This window comes from Narcine bancroftii, chromosome 2 (genome assembly GCF_036971445.1).
Source record: "Narcine bancroftii isolate sNarBan1 chromosome 2, sNarBan1.hap1, whole genome shotgun sequence".
NCBI lineage: Eukaryota > Metazoa > Chordata > Chondrichthyes > Torpediniformes > Narcinidae > Narcine > Narcine bancroftii.
The window spans coordinates 299,848,856-299,869,535 of record NC_091470.1 but is presented as its reverse complement, the minus strand read 5'-3'; the positions used below and the strand labels follow the sequence as shown (position 1 = coordinate 299,869,535).

The following is a 20,680-nucleotide window of genomic DNA, read 5'->3' as shown; positions in this document are numbered from 1 at the left end:
TTGGCAGATAATGTGAAGGTAATCCCTAAGGGTTTCTACAAGTATATTAAGAGTAAGGGACAAAATTGGTCCCCTAGAGGACCAGAGTGGTCAACTATGTGTTGAACCTCAAGAATTGGGAGAGATCTTAAACAGGAAACTGGTATGATTTATAAGGAAGGAAGGGAAACAAGCAGAGAACATATAGAGATTAAAGAGGAGGAGGTGCTTGCTGCCCTAAATTGAATCCCCCAGGCCTAACATGAAATTCCCTTGGGCCTTGAGGGAAACTAGAGTAGAAATTGCATAGGCCAGCAGAAATATTTAAAATGTCCTTAGCCACAGTGGAGGTGCCGGAGGATTGCAGGGTAGCTCATGCTGCTCAGTTGTTTAAAAAAGGCTCCAAAAGTAAACCAGGAAATTACAGGCTGGTGATCTTGACAACAGTAGTAGGTAAATTACTGGATGGTGTTCTGAGAGGTCAGATATACAAGTATTTGGACAGTCAAAGGCCGACTAAGGATAGTCAGCTTGGCTTTGTGCAAGGCAGCTCATGGTTAACGAATCTTGTGTTTTTTTGAGGACGTTACCAAGAAAGTAGATGAAGGAAAGGCTGTGGATTTTGTCTACATGGACTTTAGCAAAGCCTTTGAACAGGTCCCACATGAGAGGTCAATCAGGAAGGTTCAAACACTAGGCATCCATGAAGAGGTTGTAAAGTGGATTCGAAATTGGCTGAATGGGAGAAAAAAGAGAGTGGTAGTGGATGATTGCTTCTCAGAATGGAGGCCTGTGAATAGTGGTGTGCCTCAGGGATCAGTGTTGAGACCATTGTTATTTGTTGTCTAAATCAATGATCTGGATGATAATGTGGGAAATTGGATCAGCAGGTTTGCTGATGACACTAAGATTGGAGGTGTTGTGGACAGCAAGGAAGGCTTTCAAAGTTTGCAGAGGGATCTGGACCAAATGAAAAAATGGCCCATAAAATGGCAGATGGAATTTAATGCAGACAAGTGTGAGGTGTTGCATTTTGGAAGGACATACATAGTAAATGGTAGGGCACTGAAAAGTGCAGAGAAACAGAGGGATTTGGGAATACAGATACATAATTCCCTGAAAGTGACATCACATGTAGACAGGGTTGTAAAGAAAACTTTTGGCATCTTGGCCTTCATAAATCAAAGTATTGAGTACAAGAGTTGGGATGTTAAGGTGATATTCTATAAGACATTAGTGAGACCAAATTTGGAGTATTGTGTGCAGTTCAGGTTGCCAAACTATAGGAAGGATATCAGTAAGATTGAAAGAATGCAGAGAAGATTTACTAGGATGTTGCCGGGACTTCAGAAATTGAGTTGCAGGAAAAAACTGAACAGGTTGGGACTTCATTACTTAGAGCATAGAAGAATGAGGGAAGGTTTGATAGAGGTTTACAAAATTATGAGGGGTATAGACAGAATTAATGCGAGTAGGCTCTTTTGATTTAGATTAGGAGAGGACATGGCTTTAGAGTGAAAGATTTAGGGGGAACCTTCACTTACAGAGTGGTGGGAGTTTGGAACGAGCTGCCATCTGACGTGGTAAGCGCGGGCTCACTCCTAAGTTTTAAGAATAAACTGGATAGGTACATGGATGGGAGAGGTCTGGAGCATTATGGAATAGGTCCAGGTCAATGGGACAAGAAGGATATTTCAGCACAGACTAAAAGGTCCAAATGGCCTATTTTCTGTGGTCTAGTTTTCTATGGTTCTAAGGATATACTCCCACAATGACATGTCTGTCCCAGGCCTCAAGCACTGTCAAAGGGAGGCCACCCACAAATTGGAGGAACAACACCTTATATTCCATCTGAGCATTCTCAAAACAGATGGCATTAACATCGACTTTTCTGGTTTCCATTAGGCCTCTCCCTTGTGTGTCTCTCTTTCCTCATCCCTCTGTCTGCTTTCTCCAGCTCCCAACCCCCTTTCCTTTCCATTCATGGAGCTATAACTTCCCAGATTTATTTCTCTTTTCCCCTCCCACCCATATCCACCTTTAACCTCTTGCCTGTGGGACTTGCTCCTCCTCCTGCCCCTCCCCCACCATTTTATTTAGGTACCTTATTGCTCATAATTTGACAAGGGGTTCAAGCCCGAAATGCTAGTTACCTATCCTTGCTCTTAGTTCTCAATTGCTGCACTAGCTTCCAAGTCTTGTCAATAGAAGCCAGGTGAAAGGAAAGAAAACCCTGAATAAACTGTAGGCCAATAACTATTTTCAGGCAAATTCACAGAACTATTATAATCTCATTTAGTCTTTAACCATTACCACCACCCTCACCAATTTTTAATGCATGTACTTGTTGATGTACTACTTCCAAGGACAGTCATTTTGAAGTTGGCTCCTCAACCACCTTCTGACTACAAACAATCAATACCTCAGATTATTTCTTGAGAAGGATATTTTCCTCAATTTGAGCTCCAAGCTCGTCACAGTCGGAGCCAATAGCTATATAATCATCTAAACAGAAAAGCAAAAAACAGTAATGAGAAACAATTTTAATACTAATACACGTCCTTCCCTACCCACCTGTCATGTACACTCCAAACACACACCAACAGAAAGAAATTATCCCCTCCCTTGCCCCCAATACCCAGAACCTCTCCTTAATCCACTCACACAAAACACCATCAATCGTGCAACACGGTCCACCCCCAAACACATGTGAGTGCACCAGAAAAGACAAGGTATTTCCAGGGAAATGCAAGAACGGGAGATGCTGGAATCAATTAACAAAGAATGAAAAGCTACAGACACATAACTGGTCAAACAGCAGGCATGGAGAGAAATGGTCAGTTAACATCATTGGTCAGGATCCTTTGAAGGGCCTTGACCTGAAAGGTTAATCTGGGTTTTCACAAAAGAAAAGGTTGGTGTCAGCGTAACGACCAAATCAAATAAGTACCATAATGTAATTTCAGATGATGATAATGAATGTCCTGGTTTAATTTCACAAAAAAAAACTCTCTGGGTAATCATCACCAAATCCAATTTTCTCTACAGTATATCAGTAGTCACTGGAACATTAAAAACCTATCCACCACTTCAATTAAAGGCCAATCATAAAGCCAGTAGATAAACTTCATCAAGGGACTTATTCTACAACTCTTCAGGTTAACTAATTAAGTAGACTAGGCTTATGCTCCCGAGAATTCAGAAGAATGAGAAGAATGACTAGGGCAACTGCAGGGATAATTCTTCTGGTTATAGAACCACCCAATCCTGGATATCATAGTTTCAAATAATCTGTCCATTCAGGAAAGAAAACAAATGTTTTCATCCAAAGGATACTAAAGCTTTGGAATGGTCTGAAGCTCCAATCTTTAGTATACCAAGATAGAAACTGATATTTTAAGATATCAAGGGAAACAAAGAATGTGGTGGTAGTACATGGAAGTGACAGTGAAATCATTTTTAAAAAGTCAGATTATTACATAGCAGAACAAATGTGATGGGTAGATCAGCCTATTTCTTCCATTTCCTAGGTTGACATGACAGAATTATTGATATAACAGGCATATGTATAATTTTGTCACAGCTGGCAAACAGAAAATTTCCTATAACCCTACTTTCATATTCCAAATCCAGCCTGGACAGATTGTATTTACAAGACACACATAGTGATATTCTGCATGTTTCCATCACAAACTGAAGATTTTTGCTTTGCACTTAATTGTGCAATACAGAGAGGAAAAAAAAAGTCAGTTGTTTACATTATTTAATTGGTTCACATATGCACATTGTGTAAAGATTTTTTGGGGGTTAATGCTGCCTGGCTCACAGGAAAAATAATATCAGGGTTGAATGTGATGTCATGTATTCTGATAATAAAACTGAAATCAAAAATCTGCTAATGCCTTCTTCTATACATCATGCAATAAAGAGTGTGGACCTCAATCTCTGAACAATGATATTAGCTACATCCAAATGAACAAAGTTATATTCTGGTTTCTACTGGGAATCACAAGCTACTTCCTGCCCCGCTCCCAATCTGTTTGGTCTGCCCTTGTCAGCAATGGATCTTCCGGTAGAACATAGCCAATAAAACCTGCTGCAACTTGATTGGTTGTAATACACAAAAGCACTGGATAAACTTAGCAGGTCACACAGCATCTATAGGAAGCAAAGGTTAACCAACATTTGCAGATTTCCTGTTAAACTGAAATGTGGACTTCCAGTTGGGAGTGATATGGAGTAGTCATCTCTATCACAGCTCGGTATTCTTTTTTCCTCTAAGTTGAAATGGATACAAGGTATGGTAAGGTCAGAAGAAAATAGAAAGAAACATGAAACTCAGAATAATCCATTGGCAAACTCAACTACTGAGGGCTTCTTTGAAGCACTTAAGTAGGTCAAAGCATTGATCTGTGAAGCATTTAAAATTCTAAATGTTAGGTTTTTGGCATTGAAAAATCAACTTGCACAGGTCTGTCTTCTACTGACAAACAAGCTGAGCATTTCATCTCAGCAGAATTTAATAGATTTGAGCGACCAGGTTTGTCACCTGGAGGATAATAACAAGAAGTTAACAGTGAGAATTATCAATTTGGAAAGTCGAAGTAGACGGCAGTATCTGCATATCATAGGTTTGGCTGGAGGTACTGAAGCTGGCAAGCTTACTAAATTTTTTTCTGACCTGTTGGTAATGGTGTTTGGGAAAGAGAGGTTTCTGACACCAGTGGAGCTTGAAAGAGTGCATGGTTCACTATTGCCTAAGCCTAAATCGGGGCAAAAACTACATTCGGTGGTTATACACCTACACCGCTATCAAACGAAGGAACTGCTGATCCGTGAACCCCATCGTAGAGGTACACTGCAATATCACAGCAAACAATTTAGAATCGTGGAAGATTACTACCTCGAAGTTATGAAGCAGTGGGCCGTTAACAGGGAAGTTATGTATGAGCCATTCAAGCATGGGTTTAAGTCCTCATTGCTGTATCCAGCACATCTTTGCATTTCTCTTCCCAGCAGGAAAAATTGTTTTGTACAGTGGATGAGGTTTACATTTACAAACTTCCCACTTCAAGTCTTGAATGACATTTTCTCTTTTTTTTTCTGTTAAATGATTGTTTTACACCAATGATTGAACTTTAATATGTTAGAGGTTCATTCATTTGTTTTTTTAAGGCTTTCACAGGAAAAGTATTGTTAATGCAAGTCGATTGAATTTGGAGTGGTTGAATGGAAAGACATCAATACACTTTGATTGTATGTACGGTTAGGACTTTTCTATCTAAATGGGATAAACAATTTTTTTTATCCTGTTATAGACTATTTAAAACTTTATGAGAAGTCTTCAAACTTTTTTTATTGATGTGCATTGTGATTTAGCCTAAACATGACTTCCTCTGGTCTGGTATGAACAGCTGCAGGGGTAATGTTTATTATTTTGCTTTTGAGCGGGAACATTTAATCTCCACTGGAAGATTGTGGGTTTCTGATTTATTATTTAGCAAGCTGTTAGTCTATTAAGCAGACTTGGGGGGGGGGTTGGACTGGAGGGGACAGGGGATAGGTTCATGGGTATTTCTGTTTTGCGTCGACATGGTGCTTCATTGTGCGATTTTACGTAAATAGAGGGATGTTCCCCAACCTACTTATGATCAATGGTTGTGTGACATCATGTCCTGTTTGAATATGGAAAAGATTAATTATTCAGTTAATAATTCAGATACAAGATGTCAGATGCTGTGGGGGTCATTTATGACTCATTTTCTTATTTTATAATTTCACTTCAATGTAATTGCATTGTCTGACGAGTCTTGTCCATTTTTTTTCTCCTTTTGTTTTTCTTTTAATGAATGCGAATCATATATAGCAATTCTATTAGGGAAGGGTACTGTGTTTTTTTCTTTTTGTTGCTCCTTTTTTAATTATTTTCCTTTTTTCTTTTTTTCCCATTATTAGTTCCTTTTTAAAAAAATACTACCTGGGCAACAAATCATGGATATGTTTTACAAGTTATGTTTGTTTTTGAAATACTGATTGTTTTATTAATTATGTATAACTATTCATATAATCTCACTGTATTTTATTATTACTATAAGCTCTTCATTAAAATCAATAAAAAATATTTTAAAAATAAAGAAACCTGAAATGTTGGTTCCTACAGATGCTACGTGGCCTGTTGAGTTTCTCTAGCAGTTTTGTATATTGCACTACAATCACAGCATCTGCAGACCTTGCTGTTTAATGTAAATTGATTGCTTAATGTTTTGTAAAAGGCTATGCCAAGAATGTTTGAATATATTGCTTAATTGCAAATATTTTAAAAATTCTATATTCTATTCAAAGATTTAAATGATAATGAGTTTAAGTTTATGGTAATTTGTACAATATACACATTTCTAAAATTCTTACTTGCTCCAGCCAAACAGATATTTTATAACAAAAAACCTCCAATAGTATACATTCAATTACTTTTCTGAAAGATAATGAATAGAACCAACTGACTGGAGCCCTTGTAAATTTTCTCTGCACTCTTTCAATCTTATTGAAAGTTGGTGACCAAAACTGCAGGCAATGCTCACCAATGTTATGCACTAATACATTAAAAATGTTATACAACCTTGGTCTGCCATATGGCAAAGAAAGAGTCACCATGAGCACTGCCTGGGACCCCTAACAAATAGAGAAAGAGAAGCAAAAGAGAGTCCCTTTGTAGATGCTGAGTGTCTGTGGATTCACCTCCAGCGCTCCCATAGCACCTGCAGCCATACACACCATTTCAAACAATTGGCAACCCGAGCTTTGAGAACCACTCTTACCCTCAGCACTCTCTCGAATCCCAGTCCCATAAGCCTGCCTGTATGGGTCCTTTGACTGCCACTCACCAGTAGCCCACAGCAATCCTTTGACTGAAAATCAGCTACAGGTTGTGTGGGCCTTTCAGCCACCAAGCCCCTCGCTGGTCTGCTACCTTGGACTCTGTCCCTGTTGGGTCATCTCCTATGTTACTCCTTCTCACCTTGGGTGGGGGGGGGGGGAGGGGAAAGAGTTATTCTCCTGGATTCAGTTGCACTGGACTGTTGCTCCCCTCGAGTCTACAGCCCCTCATGGCACACTGCTCAGCACAGGAGGCATCAATTTGAGCGGAAATTCAATGGTTTCATGATTTTCATGGTCCAGACCTGTGGCCACAGAGCTGTTACAGCAGCTCCAGTAGCGCCACCATTTTTTAAATGTGTATACAACTTGAACATATCATTCCAACTCTTGTGCTCAGTACATTGATTTAAGAAGGCCAATAAGCCAAAAGCTGTTTTTGACCTTGTCTATCTGTGAAGCTTATCTAACTGTGAAGTCATTTTCAAGGAATTAGGCAACAATGGAAATTTAATGCCAGTGAGCCTGATGTCAGTAGTAGATAAATTATTGGAAGGTGTTCTAAGAGATCGGAAATACAATTATTTGGATAGCCATGGACTGATTAGGGATAGTCAACATGGCTTTGTGCATGGTAGGTGGTGCTTAACAAACTTAAAAGAGATTTTCAAGGAGGTTACCAGGAAAGTTGATGAAGGAAAGGATGTGAACGTTGTCTACATGGACTTTAATAAGGTCCCACATGGGAGGTTAGTCAGGAAGGTTCAGACGCTAAGTATTCATGAAGTAGTGAACTGGATTTGATAATGGCGGGATGGGAGAAGCCAGAGAGTTGTTGTGGATGATTGCTTCTCAGACTGGAGGCCTGTGACTAGTGATGTGCCTCATGGATCAGTGCTGTAGAGTACACACAATGGACATGCCCTTTCATGAGAACCAGATCTACTCCCATTAAATGAATGTATTCTGCAAGATTCAACCATTATCCAGAACCAAGAATGCTCAAGACTGCCAGCTAGTTTTCTGGAGTGAAATGCATTTGTACAGATGGGAATACTGCCATGGATATGAGCTTTTTTAAAAAACATATCTATTTGTTTATTTTAAAAGTTAATTGACGTACAACTTACCATCTGTTTTCATTGCAGCTGCCAGCATTTCTCTACACTTAATCCGTACTGAGTCAGTGGTGAATGGAGCTTGAGGATAACTTTTAAGTTGAAAAGGTGATGGAGAATAGAAAGCTTCATGGGAATTACTGGAATTGCTTCCTGAACTAAAAAAGGAAATCAGAATTCAAGTGTTTAGTTAGAATCTAAATTGGTTGATTAACTCTCAATGATTTCTAGATGAAGACTTTGTATTGTTTACTGTTATCGGTTAGGCTGCGGGCATCGGTGGCGTCCCAGGGTCTGTACCTTCCAGTGTGCATGTGCTATTGACTGGTGTTGTTGGCGCATGCACGGGATTGTGCGAGGTTGCTTGAGACGTTAGCTTGCATTGACTGTAATGGCAGGGTAGGTGGTGGGTGAGCGGAGCTCCAGTATTTTCTGTTGACCGCTATCGTTGGCAAGCACATGACAATATTATCAGGAATGTTACCAAGTTCAAGAACGTTATCACGGATGTTATGAGTCTTTTTATGTCAATTAATAAACCATTTAAAACTCATCTGGACTTTGGTGTGAATTTGTTCTAACACATCACAGTAAAGAGCCTACTTAGCCTCTCAGCGGCATTTTTTTTGTGGATAGTAGCCACTACATTTTTGTCATCAGAAAATATTGAACAGGATTGAATTGGACAGAGTTGAAACATCCCTCTGGTTTGGAACAATACTGAAAGCAATATGACAGCATGTTGGAAATGCTGAGTGCAGGTTGTTGACAGCAATCCGCCTGCATCGTTTTGAGCATCGGCCACAGAAGGGTCCAGAATTTCTAATCCTAGAACAGAACATCCTATGAACATGCTGGCAGAATCATTTGCTGAGAATCACAGCAACATCATTGACTCCTGCCGTGGTGGAAACTCGCTTGCTGACAGCAGCGCATCACAGTCATCAGAAGTGGTAGGATTACTTTTGTGGATTCCTTCTGTGTATTTATCTAGTTTGAACAGTTTGGAGGTGCTGCCACTTGTCCATTGGGGAATGTTGATTTTGTCCTCGTGTTGTGCATGCTTAGTGCATAAGCTTGGTGGACGGTTGGATGGAGACACTTCAAATGGCTGCTGCCACTATTGAGGCAAGATTAAAACCACTACAGAAGACATTGACTGAATTTAAAGTGGCTGAAGGTGTGTCACAAAATAGTTGTGAAGAGGATGAAGATGGAAAGGTTGTGCAATTCCAACTGGAGAAAGAGGCATCATCAGACATGCAGGATGAAATACAACCAGGTGACAGTGTGTCAAATGTTGGAGGCAGAAGCAGCAAATGAAGTTCTTCTTGATCAAGCTCCAACTTCCAGTATACGTATAAAATACTAAGGCTGAAATGGCTGATTTTGTTATATGACAAAAATTGCTTAAGGAGCCAGCTAAGGAGGAAAAAGAGTAGCTGAAGCTGGAAGGAAATATTGCTGCTACCAGGGCCAAAGTGAAGGTACTAAGAGCTTAAAAGGGACCCAGTGTTCGAAGTATCTTCTCTGAAGTTCTCTGAAGTGTCCAATGGTATGAAGTCATATCTTGAGAAAGGTCAACCAGAAAAGACAGATCCTTTTTTACCAGTTACAAGACATGCATACACATGGACAAATCCCCCCAAAGAATGGTGTTACCAATCCACAAACACCAACTGCAGTAGCTCAAATCCAATTTTTCAATGCAGCTCACTTGACACTCCAGACAAACATCAGAAATTTGGATGTACATGCAACATCTCCAGCTACATTATCTGCTATAAGAAACAGTGAACTGAGCAACATATTCTCAGTCATGGAAAGGCAAATTTAAATCACTCCATCATTAATCTAGCTGCAAGTGTCTCTCTTCTATGCCCAAGAAGGAGATTCATGTTTTTGATGGTGACCCACTTCAGTACCAAGCGTTCATTGAATCCTTTGAACGCAATACTAAAAGCAAGAACAAAAACCACAGAGATTGTCTCTTTTACCTGGAACAAAAGGACAGAAAAGGGAATTTGTAAGGAGTTGCAGATATATGGCCTCAGACAGAAGATTCAGGTAAGCCAAGTCTTTACTACAGGAGCATTTTGACAACATCTTACGCTGCTGCTTATATGGCTCTTTCATGGTTGTCAATAAAACCGGAGGATACAAAAGCTCTCTAGGTATATGCCCTCTTTCTAAGAGGATGTTGTAATGCCATGGAAGATATCAACGGCATCCAGGATCTTTACATGCTTGCTGATATGCTAGTCATCATAAGGAAGATACCCTACAAACTGATGGAGATATGGAGAACTGTGCTCTGTGATTTCCAGGAAAAACACAAGCAAAGAGACACCTTTAAAAATTTGGTACATTTCCTTAAAGATTGCAACAGATACTGTATTTGGAGATATCAAAAGACATTCCAACAGTGAGCAAAGATGGAAGGAAGTCCAAGTCACAGCCTCATCCAAAAATAAAAGAAGACATATTTGCCACCACTGTGACAGTTACAGATAAGGAAAATGATAAGGAAACTAAGGAAAGTGTTTGTTCTGTGGAGATGGACATGCTTTGGAGATGTGTCCACAGCTGGAAAAAAGAGCACATTATGATAAAATTGCTTTCCTAAAAGAAAATGGAGTATGTTTTGGCCATCTGTGTAAAGGACACATTAGCAAAAACTGCAAGAAGCAACTCAGCTGCAACATACACAGTTTAAAGCATCCCAGAAAGCTGCATATCCACCAAAGAAGGGAAATGGTAAAAAGAGCAAACAAAATGAAAGGAAGCTGCCAAAAACAGTGCTATAGTCTTTGTTCTGACTACTAGAAGTCTTCTGGAGGCTGGTAAAGATAACAACAAACTCTCAATAGTCAAGGCCAGGAAGGGAAATGCAATTGTGCAAACTTATGCATATCTTGACCCAGGGAGCACGGCATCATTTTGCACAGAGATGGTAATGAATAAGCTTAATCTTCAGGGAAGATGGTCAACTATTCTCTTGAGAACTATGGGTTAAAGGAAGGTCATTGAAACCAAAATTGTTTCTGGCTTAGAGGTTGCTGTACTAAATAACAGCAATTTTTGTGATCTCCCAGGCATATACATTCAGAAGACTATGCCTGTTGTTATGAGTCCAGAGGACCCCAACACCCAGCAACAATAGAAATTCACCAAGACGATGGTTATTTAAACAAAAGTTGCTTTTAATTTTCTTTAAACATAAAAACAGGATCAAACTTTAACTTATTACTATTAACTTAACCTAATTTAACCCTCTTCTAAGCGCACGTGTACATAATGTGTATATGTTCAGGAAAGTTCTTTGCTTTAATAGTCCAATCGTTTACTTCTCCAACTTCACCAGTATCAGACAATTCTTATACTGTGCACAGAAATTAATATTAATGAATATTCACCAGGCTCTGGTGCTTAAAGTTAAATGGTCACCGCTCAGGAAGGTTCTTGTTGGTTTCAGAGAGATTTTTGTTGCTCGTTGGACACACACAAACTGATTTCCTCCGATCAGTTACTTCAGTGTCTTGCCAAAGAAATTTGCACCATCTTGAGTTTTCCAAATGATAACCTCTTCTTCCAGGTAACCAGAGTTCCTTTTGTTTCCTTTATTTCAGAGCCATTTCCTCTTGTTAGGACTACAAGGGTTTTCAACAGGCTGAACTCAGAATTCACAACCCACCTTCAAAATGGGTTCAAAATGCCAACTTGCCAAGTTGCAGCCACAAAAGCTGCTGCAGAACTGACTTCTCTCTCTCTCTCTCTACACTTGTAAAAACCAGAACCCCTCTGAAGCCTCCAAACCCAATCCTTGAAAGATCTTTATCAGCACTTGAGCCTGGACTTTTCATTTGCACCTGCTTTTGAAATTCTTTACAAAGAAGTTCCATTGTCTTTGCAAAATTCACTGATGCTTGAATGTGTAGCTCCAGCAAAAGTCTTGCATTTTAATTAAGATGTGTTTTGTTACTCTGTTTGTGAAATGACCTACACTGAACCCCCACAATCTATCTCTTTTAAAGACATTTATATAGAAAATATAATCTGTAACACTTTGCAGAAAGGAAACATCCCACATCAAAATTATATTGATAGGTAATCTTATCTGAGGAATGTTCATATTCCTGTAATTGGCTCTGAGCTAGAATTGCTGATTGGCTCAGATGTACCAAAGGCTCTGGAATCACTGGATGTAATAGAGTGTGGGAGACGGACCTTACGCTGTCAAAACTTTGCTTGGTTGGATGATTAATGGATATTTGGAGGAAAAAATGATAATGCTCAGGAGCCGTCAGCAACAAGTGTCAAAAGGATATCAGTTGTGAAACTAGATGAGCTGTAGGAACAGCAGTTCAGAACTGACTTTCCTGAGTCCCTCAGTGATGACTAAGAACCTCCAAGCAGTCCTTGGATTTAGTCTCAAAATCTGCCAAACTAGTTGATGGTCATTCTTGCATTGGATTATCTTTAAAAAAAAGTTTTATAAAGGCGCTGGTTAATCCTTTGGACACAAAATCTGATCTGGAAGATCCATTATGGATCTTGAAGCTGGATCTATTTGTCCTCATCATAATCACGAAGTGGTGGATGTATCTTCCTTAATCCCTATATGCAATAGCCAGCTTTGCATCTACTGTTCCTGCTGAAGGTGCTATTGTTTTAAAATACAGCCAGAAAGACATGGATGTATAAATGCGAGCTGTAAAACTAGAGGTTGCTGTCCAGGAAAGGTACAATTTTGAAATGGAAACAGAAGCATGTGGAAAATGTTGCACAGATTGCAGAGATTAAAAAAAATTGTTGATGAATATGCTAAAATCAGTGCTCAAATGATGGAGGCCTATGACAAAAGGAATGAAGAGGCCAAGGTAGAGCGAGAGAAAGTAATAAAAGAAAAACAGCGTCTTAATTGAAATATTGTTTTCTGAGTTGTTATGATTTGAGAAACAAAAAGAAGTGCAGGAATGGATATGTGGGATTCAGGATCTTCATAAGATGGACGACTTTTAACGTTGACAGATGTTTCAAACCCACAATCTTTGGGACAGTGACATCTGCTCAACTACATCACTTTGCTGATGTGTGTGAGGATGATTATAGAACTGTTGGTTACCCGTTACTTCATATTAATCATGGTCAGAAAATGAGCAAACTCAAGAATTATCCAAATCCAATTCACATTGTTAACACTTATGGTGTAGATGCACTGAGGGCGTACCTTACTAATTCCTCTTTTGTAAGAGCAGAAAATTCATGGTTTAAAGATACATACAATGCTGTACTATAGATAAAAGAGAAGAGGAATAAATTTTGTGCACACATCTGTGAGCAAATTATGCTCTAGCTCAATATGAAGGATTTAAGGAATGCCAAGTATGTTGAAACCCATATTTCACTGAATGATCTGAGGCCCTTTGTTTGTGTGAACATGGTGGAAGATATGGATACCTTCCTTCATGAGATTCGAGATAAACAGAGGCTAAAAATGAATGAGGTGTATGCAACTACTATTTCAGTGCAAGGAAGCCACCTACTAGAACTTCAAAGTTATAGACTTATATCGTATTTGCAAGAGCAGATTGATGCACCAGAACAGAAAGCAAGCTATCTTTGTGAGCAGTACAGAGTTCATGATGTTCCTATAGAAACTGCAAAGACTAAATTGATGATTTAAAAGGTGTTAAAAGAAACTCAGCTCCATCAGATCAAGAAGAAAAATGATACATTGTAAAACAAAATCTATATATACCACAAGGTCATTTCAAGCTAAATGCTTTTGAAAAGTGCAGTTCCTTATCGTTCTAATGAATGTAGACCAAAGGAGGCAATTGGATAGTCAAACAAAAAAAATAACTGCAAACCTAAATGCAGTGGAATCATACATCGCTGAAATTTCTGAGATGTACCAAAGATTACGAACTGAGGACTAAAAAGAAAGCACTTTTGGAGATGAAGACAACTGGAACAAAAAAAATCAGCACAAAGAATGAGTCTCAAGTATATGGAGATGGATACCATCAATCTTCAAGAGGAACAACAAAATGCTAATGCGAAGATAAAGGCAATCTGTACCCAAAAAGCCAAACTAGTTTCAGAAGTAACCCATCTTATCAGGGCCTCCATGACGCTGAATGTGAAGTTGCCTTTATTCTTTAAAATTCATTGTTAATTTATCAGAAGTTAACCATGGTTGCAATGGAAGGTTGCAGGAAGCAAATACTTAATTTTGCTGCTGGTCCCAGATAGCTCCTACAACCAGTCCTGGTTGCTGTTGGATTACAGAGAGCTTGAAATTGGTGTTCTGGAAATGAGCCATAGATTGGCAGACTTCATCAAAATTGTTAGCACTGCAGAAAATGACTTGCAAGAAGTACTAAAAATTCCTGAAAACTACAAAGTGATCTTTCTCCAAGGAGGTGGAAATGGACAGAGCTGTTACCTTTAAATCTTATTGGATTAAAAGAGAGGAATGCAGATTATGCAGTTAACAATGCAGCCAAAGAAGCAGAGCAATATGGAAAGTGAATATTGTGCACCCCAAGCTTGATGCTTACAGAACTATTCCTAATCCAAAGGGAATCTGGCTGCCATGAATGTTAACTTCCCCAAAAGCAAATCCAAATTTATTAAAATCACTTTGGCAATAGCGTACAGTGGAAATCAGATTCTCTCTTACATATTGATCGTTGTAAATATAGAAATGCAAAGTTGGGAGAAAATTACTTATAGACTTAGAAATGAATACATGTTCATAGATATTAGACAGCCTTATATGAATTATTTAAATACCTGGATAGTTTATTCTATTTATTAAATATTTTATATTTAATTTTCATCCCTTATAAATATTTTTATTTCTTTTTTATTGTATTAAATATTGATGCCAGCTCTTTCCCCTTTTCCTTTATCTTCTTCCCCCACCCCCTCCCCCCCTGCCTCGTCCACTGTTTCTTTTCCTTTCTCTTAAGGTATGGAGAGTTTATTTCCAGGCTTAAATGCACATTTTAAGGGATTTTTTTTGCATATATACATTCATTGAGTACTTCTTTTTAAGTGTATTTTTTTCTTAAAAATTAAACAATTAAAGCAATTGGAATTTGAACCCAATGCTTCTTACGTTTACTATTGTGCCAATGAGACCTCATGGTGTGAAATTCTCCTTTATCCCAGACATAAAGGGAACTATGCTGGCCTGTGACAAGTCTTCAAATTTTCTTTCAAAGTCAGTGGATGTAACCAATTTTGGTTTGATTTTTGCTGGTACTCAGAAAAATATTGGATATGCTAGGGTGACTGTGGTAATAATCAGAGAGGATCTTCTGGTAGATGCACTGAAAGAATGTCCAATCATATTTGACTATAAAGTGAAAGAGAGTTACAATTCTATGTACAACACTCCAGTAACAGAGTATTTACATTATGGAATTGGTTTTGTAATGGATCAAAAATTCTGGGGGTGCTGAAGCAAAGGACCAGAACAGTGCTGTGAAATCAAAACTATGATGCTAATGATGGATCAAATGGTTTCGAGGTTTTTCTAGCTCCTTCAACCTGCAGAAGCAAAATGAATAGTCCAATACGCATTGGGAATGCAAACAGAGACAGTGTTCTTGAAACAGAGTTTATTGACAAAGCTGCTAAAAGGTCCACAGATCTGTGCTGTGAAAGTAGAAGAAACCCAAAATTGGCTGACTTTATTTTTGTTGTTTTTTGGACCTTGCCCCTTGCCCACTACACAGATCGGCACAGAGTGGTGGTAAAATCACTCTTTTCAAGCTATGTACTGGTAACCTCTGGCCCATGAAGAAAGAAGATCTACCTAATATTGGAATTGACTGTATCTGATTGTTATTTATAACTGTTATTATTATTTGAGACAATAATTATGCCCAAGTGTAAGAGCCAAAAGCTCATTGTTTATCATTGTTGGTTTGGCTGCAGGCGTCAGCAGCATCCTGGGGTCTGTCCACATTCTGTATCTTCGGTGCACATGTGCTACTGACTGGAGGTGTCAGCACGTGCGTGGGGTTTGCATGCAGTTGGATAAGTCATTAGCCTGCATTGACTGTAATGGCGGGATAGACGGTAGGTGAGTGGGGCTCCAATATTTTCTGTTGACCGTTATAGTTAGCAAACACGTCACGATATTATCAGGAATGTTACCATTACCAAGTTCAAGAATGTTATCAAGGACAATGATGTGTCTTTTTGTGTTAATAGACCATTTAAAACTCATTTGGACTTAGAAATGAATTTGTTCTAATGCATCACAGTAAAGAGCCTATTTAACCTCCGAGCGTCATTTTATGGGTGGTGGTCACTACAGACTTTATTCAAAATGCTGTAGATAATTCTCCCTATATCTGACTGTTTCACCCGTGTTGTCAAAAATTGACTTTTATCCACCAAAATGTCCCTTTGATATGTTTCATTCCATAGGTGAAAATTATATAAGATTTTTTTCAAATCAGCAGACACTTAATGTGAAAGAGCTTGTTAAGTAAGATAAGCAAAAAGTAAAATTATATAAACAACAGAAACTGTTAAGTGATGAGTCAGATCTCCATACATAACCAAGCCAATAATGACAAAATTGGTCCCATTTTGAAAGAAAACCATGACTCAATGGAAATCCTAATGCATTAATTTTCTTATTCAAATTTGAAGAAACTCATACCTTTCTTCTTTTGCTTCTGGGCTGCTTTGTGCCATGGAAACAGAATCCTTTTTCTTGTCTTCTGTGGATTTCTCAACCGTTGGTCCATCTATAAAATATCATTTGAAACTCCATCATCCCCTCAAAACTGATCAGCAAACTCCAAGTCTAGGCTTCAACATCCCAGTGTGCAAGTGGATCTGAATTTCCGCGCCTTCACACTCAAATCAGTGAGGACTGGCAAGAACATTGCACAATCTCCACCAGCACTGGTGCACCATAGGGTTGCGCACTCAGTCCCCTGATCTACTCACTCAACACCTATTATTAAGTGGCTTGGTACTGTAATGACATTGATTAACCCCAGTTGGTGACGAGCACGGCTTCCAATGGAGGTAAGTATGTGACTACAACAGTACAACACCATATACAAATAAGCTGATGATACCACCGAAGCAGGCTCTACAAAAAGGGGTGATGAGCAGGCTCTACAAAAAGGGGTGATGAGCAGGCTCTACAAAAAGGGGTGATGAGCAGGCTCTACAAAAAGGGGTGATGAGCAGGCTCTACAAAAAGGGGTGATGAGCAGGCTCTACAAAAAGGGGTGATGAGCAGGCTCTACAAAAAGGGGTGATGAGCAGGCTCTACAAAAAGGGGTGATGAGCAGGCTCTACAAAAAGGGGTGATGAGCAGGCTCTACAAAAAGGGGTGATGAGCAGGCTCTACAAAAAGGGGTGATGAGCAGGCTCTACAAAAAGGGGTGATGAGCAGGCTCTACAAAAAGGGGTGATGAGCAGGCTCTACAAAAAGGGGTGATGAGCAGGCTCTACAAAAAGGGGTGATGAGCAGGCTCTACAAAAAGGGGTGATGAGCAGGCTCTACAAAAAGGGGTGATGAGCAGGCTCTACAAAAAGGGGTGATGAGCAGGCTCTACAAAAAGGGGTGATGAGCAGGCTCTACAAAAAGGGGTGATGAGCAGGCTCTACAAAAAGGGGTGATGAGCAGGCTCTACAAAAAGGGGTGATGAGCAGGCTCTACAAAAAGGGGTGATGAGCAGGCTCTACAAAAAGGGGTGATGAGCAGGCTCTACAAAAAGGGGTGATGAGCAGGCTCTACAAAAAGGGGTGATGAGCAGGCTCTACAAAAAGGGGTGATGAGCAGGCTTTTTTTTTTGTATGTCCACAATTTGTTTTTATTTCTTTACTTTGTACACATTTATTTTTTTTTACGAGTATAGTTAGAAATTATGCCTGGCCCACAGAAAAAGGAATCTCAGGATTGTATGTGATGTCATGTATGTACTTGGACAATAAATTTTACCCTTTGAATCATTTCAAAATATTTAGTTTGTCTTAAAATACACTTCACAAAGAATACTTCCCAAAATAAACAAAGCAATAGCTAATAATCAGAATTTGTTAAGAACAGATACCACAGTTCACGTCCAACACACACCTACCCAAATTGCTCACAGAACGCTGAAAGGCAAGTCTAGATCCAAAAAGGCAAGTCTAGATCCAAAAAGGCAAGGACCCATTTGCCGGAAATGCTATTTGGGCAGACCAAAATAATTCATACCTGTGAAACAGCTAAAAAAAAGTCAACAACTGCCAAAACTATCCCTTCAGGTTTTGCTGGGAATCAATTTCTTTTTGCCCCCACAATCCTGCAGTTAAGATGAAATCCTTTCAAGGTTCTCTCCCACCAAGTAAACCTAGTGTCAACATTTTAAATGAAAGGAATACCATTGTAACTCATAGGATACATAACTGAGCCTCCCAATTAGAGAGCAATACACAAATGTGCTGGAGAAATACAGCAGGTCATGCAGCATCCATAGGAAGTAAAGAGTCACCAACATTTTGCATCCAGGTGTAGCACTCAATCCCAGTATCTGCAGTCTTTCTTTCCTGCTAACCCCAGTTGGGTCATTTACCATACCATACAAACTTATGGTCCGACTTGCAATTTTACACATGCAAATATTCAGTTCAACAGCATTTAAACAGAAAACAATGTTAATAAAGTTGTATTTCAGCAATACATGATCTGTGCCTACAAGGAAATAAAGCAATAGGGCATTTGTCTCCTTGTGTCTGACCTTCATGCATTAATCTTATATTCCTCAATCCTCTTAATATCTAAAAAAGATCCATCTCATTACTGAATATTTACTGTTCCTTAGCCACATCCTTCCCAAGAAGTGAATTCTTAAGATTTCTCCAGATGAAGAATTTTCTTCCCCTCTCAGCCATTATTTTGTGACTTTGACTTGAAAATTTATGAAGACATTGCCAGGACTGGCACAATAGGGAGACATTGAGAGGATTTTATTCCTTAAGAGTGCAGGAGGATGAGGGGTTATATCTTACGAGGTATACAAATTTATGAGAGGAATAAATCAGGTGAACGCAGAGTCTTGCCCAGAGGACATTGGCTAAAGGTGAAGAGAGGGCGGGAGAAAGAGGTTTAACAGGAACCCGAGGGATTTAAAAATAAAATAGAGGGTGTTCAGTTTGTGGATTGGGCTGCCAGAGGAGGTGGTTGAGGCAGGTATTAACATAATGCAGGTACACTATCCTTTATCCGGACATTTAAAATCCAGAAAGCTCCAAAATCCGGCAAGTGGGGAGAGAGACTGGCAGTACGAGTCGGGGGAGCGAGGGGAAAAGAGCGCGAGTCGGGGGGACGAGGGGGAAGAGACCAGCAGCGCGAGTCGGGGGTGGGGGGCGAGGGGGAAAGAGACCGGCAGCGCGAGTCGGGGGGGGGGGGGGGGGGCGAGGGGGAAGAGACCGGCAGCGCGAGTCGGGCAGGTGGGGGGGGGGGGGGGGGGGAAGAGACTGGCAGCGCGAGTCAGGCAGGCGAGGGGGGGGAGACTAGCAATGTGAATTGGTTAGGTGAGGTGGGGGGGGCAGACGGTAGCGTGACTGGAAGGGGGTGGGGGTGGATACAGCAGCACAATTCGCATGGGCTTAAATCTGGCTTTCTGAAATCTAGAAAAATCCAAAATTCAGAACACACTCTCCCCCAAGGGTTCCGGATAAAGGATCGTGTACTTGTAATCTACAGTACAGTATAGGCCCTTCAGCCCAGTTCTATGCCTATCTAATGACTACTCTAACAACTGCCTAGAATTTCCCTACTACATAACCCTCAATTTTTCTCAATTTTACACACCTAATTAATTATCTCTTAAAAGATCCTATTGTACCTGCTTCCACCATCATTGCTGCAGTGATTATATGCACTCCCTGTATGAAGAACTTACCTCTAATATTCCCTCCGTTCTTACTTCCAAGCATCTTAAAACTATGCCACCTTGTATCAGCCATTTCAACCCTGGGAAACAAGCCTCTGGCCATGCACACAATCAATGCCTCTCATCATCTTATGCACCTCTATCTTTATGAAAATAATTGGATGGATACATGGATTGTAGAGGGTTAGAAGGATCAGGGCTGAACACAAGCAGGTGGAACTTATGTGGTTGGGACATATTGGTTACTGTGGGCAATTTGGTCAGAAGGGTCCATTTCCATGCTATACGACTATGATCACGATCCCTCGTTTTCAGACAGAGGAAGCATCGACACACACCTAAACTTTTAAGAGTTCTGTACATTTCAATTACATTACTCATTCGTCTAAATTCAAGACACTACAGACTCATAAAAACTGCCATAGGAATTACAATCCCTTCTTTAGATATGGATACCAGATATAAACACAATATTCCAGATGTAGTCTCAACAGGTCTTGTATAATTAGAAAAGATATCTCTGGCAAGAAAGACTAACGTATTGTTTTCCCTTTTCATTGCTTGCTGAATTTCCTTGGCAACTTTCATGTAATTTGTGTACAAGGACAACCTGGTTTATCTGAACATAACACTTTTCCTACAACCCCCCCACCAATTGATAAAGCACTCTGCTTCCAGCAAAGTCAATGACCTTATCTTTTTTTCTGTTATTTTTCGTCTACCCTGCTTTTGCCTATTCACATTCACATTGTATCTCTACCCTGCTGAATCATCTCTTCATCC

At 39.7% G+C, this 20,680-nt stretch overlaps 1 protein-coding gene and 1 pseudogene across 4 annotated transcripts in view; one reads left to right on the top strand and one right to left on the bottom strand.

Annotated features, from left to right (window-relative positions):
• tcea1 (transcription elongation factor A (SII), 1) overlaps positions 1 to 20,680 on the bottom strand; it is a 77,364-nt gene that overhangs the window by 12,453 nt on the left and 44,231 nt on the right. For all 4 annotated transcript variants that reach the window (XM_069921487.1, XM_069921488.1, XM_069921490.1 and 1 more), the window contains 3 exons: positions 16,660 to 16,747; positions 7,983 to 8,128; positions 2,428 to 2,484 (listed from right to left, as the gene is read on the bottom strand). In XM_069921487.1, the coding sequence (XP_069777588.1) occupies positions 2,428 to 2,484; positions 7,983 to 8,128; positions 16,660 to 16,747 (291 nt within the window). The remainder of the gene's footprint in view (positions 1 to 2,427; positions 2,485 to 7,982; positions 8,129 to 16,659; positions 16,748 to 20,680) is intronic.
• Positions 9,592 to 15,786, top strand: LOC138752228 (phosphoserine aminotransferase-like; annotated as a pseudogene).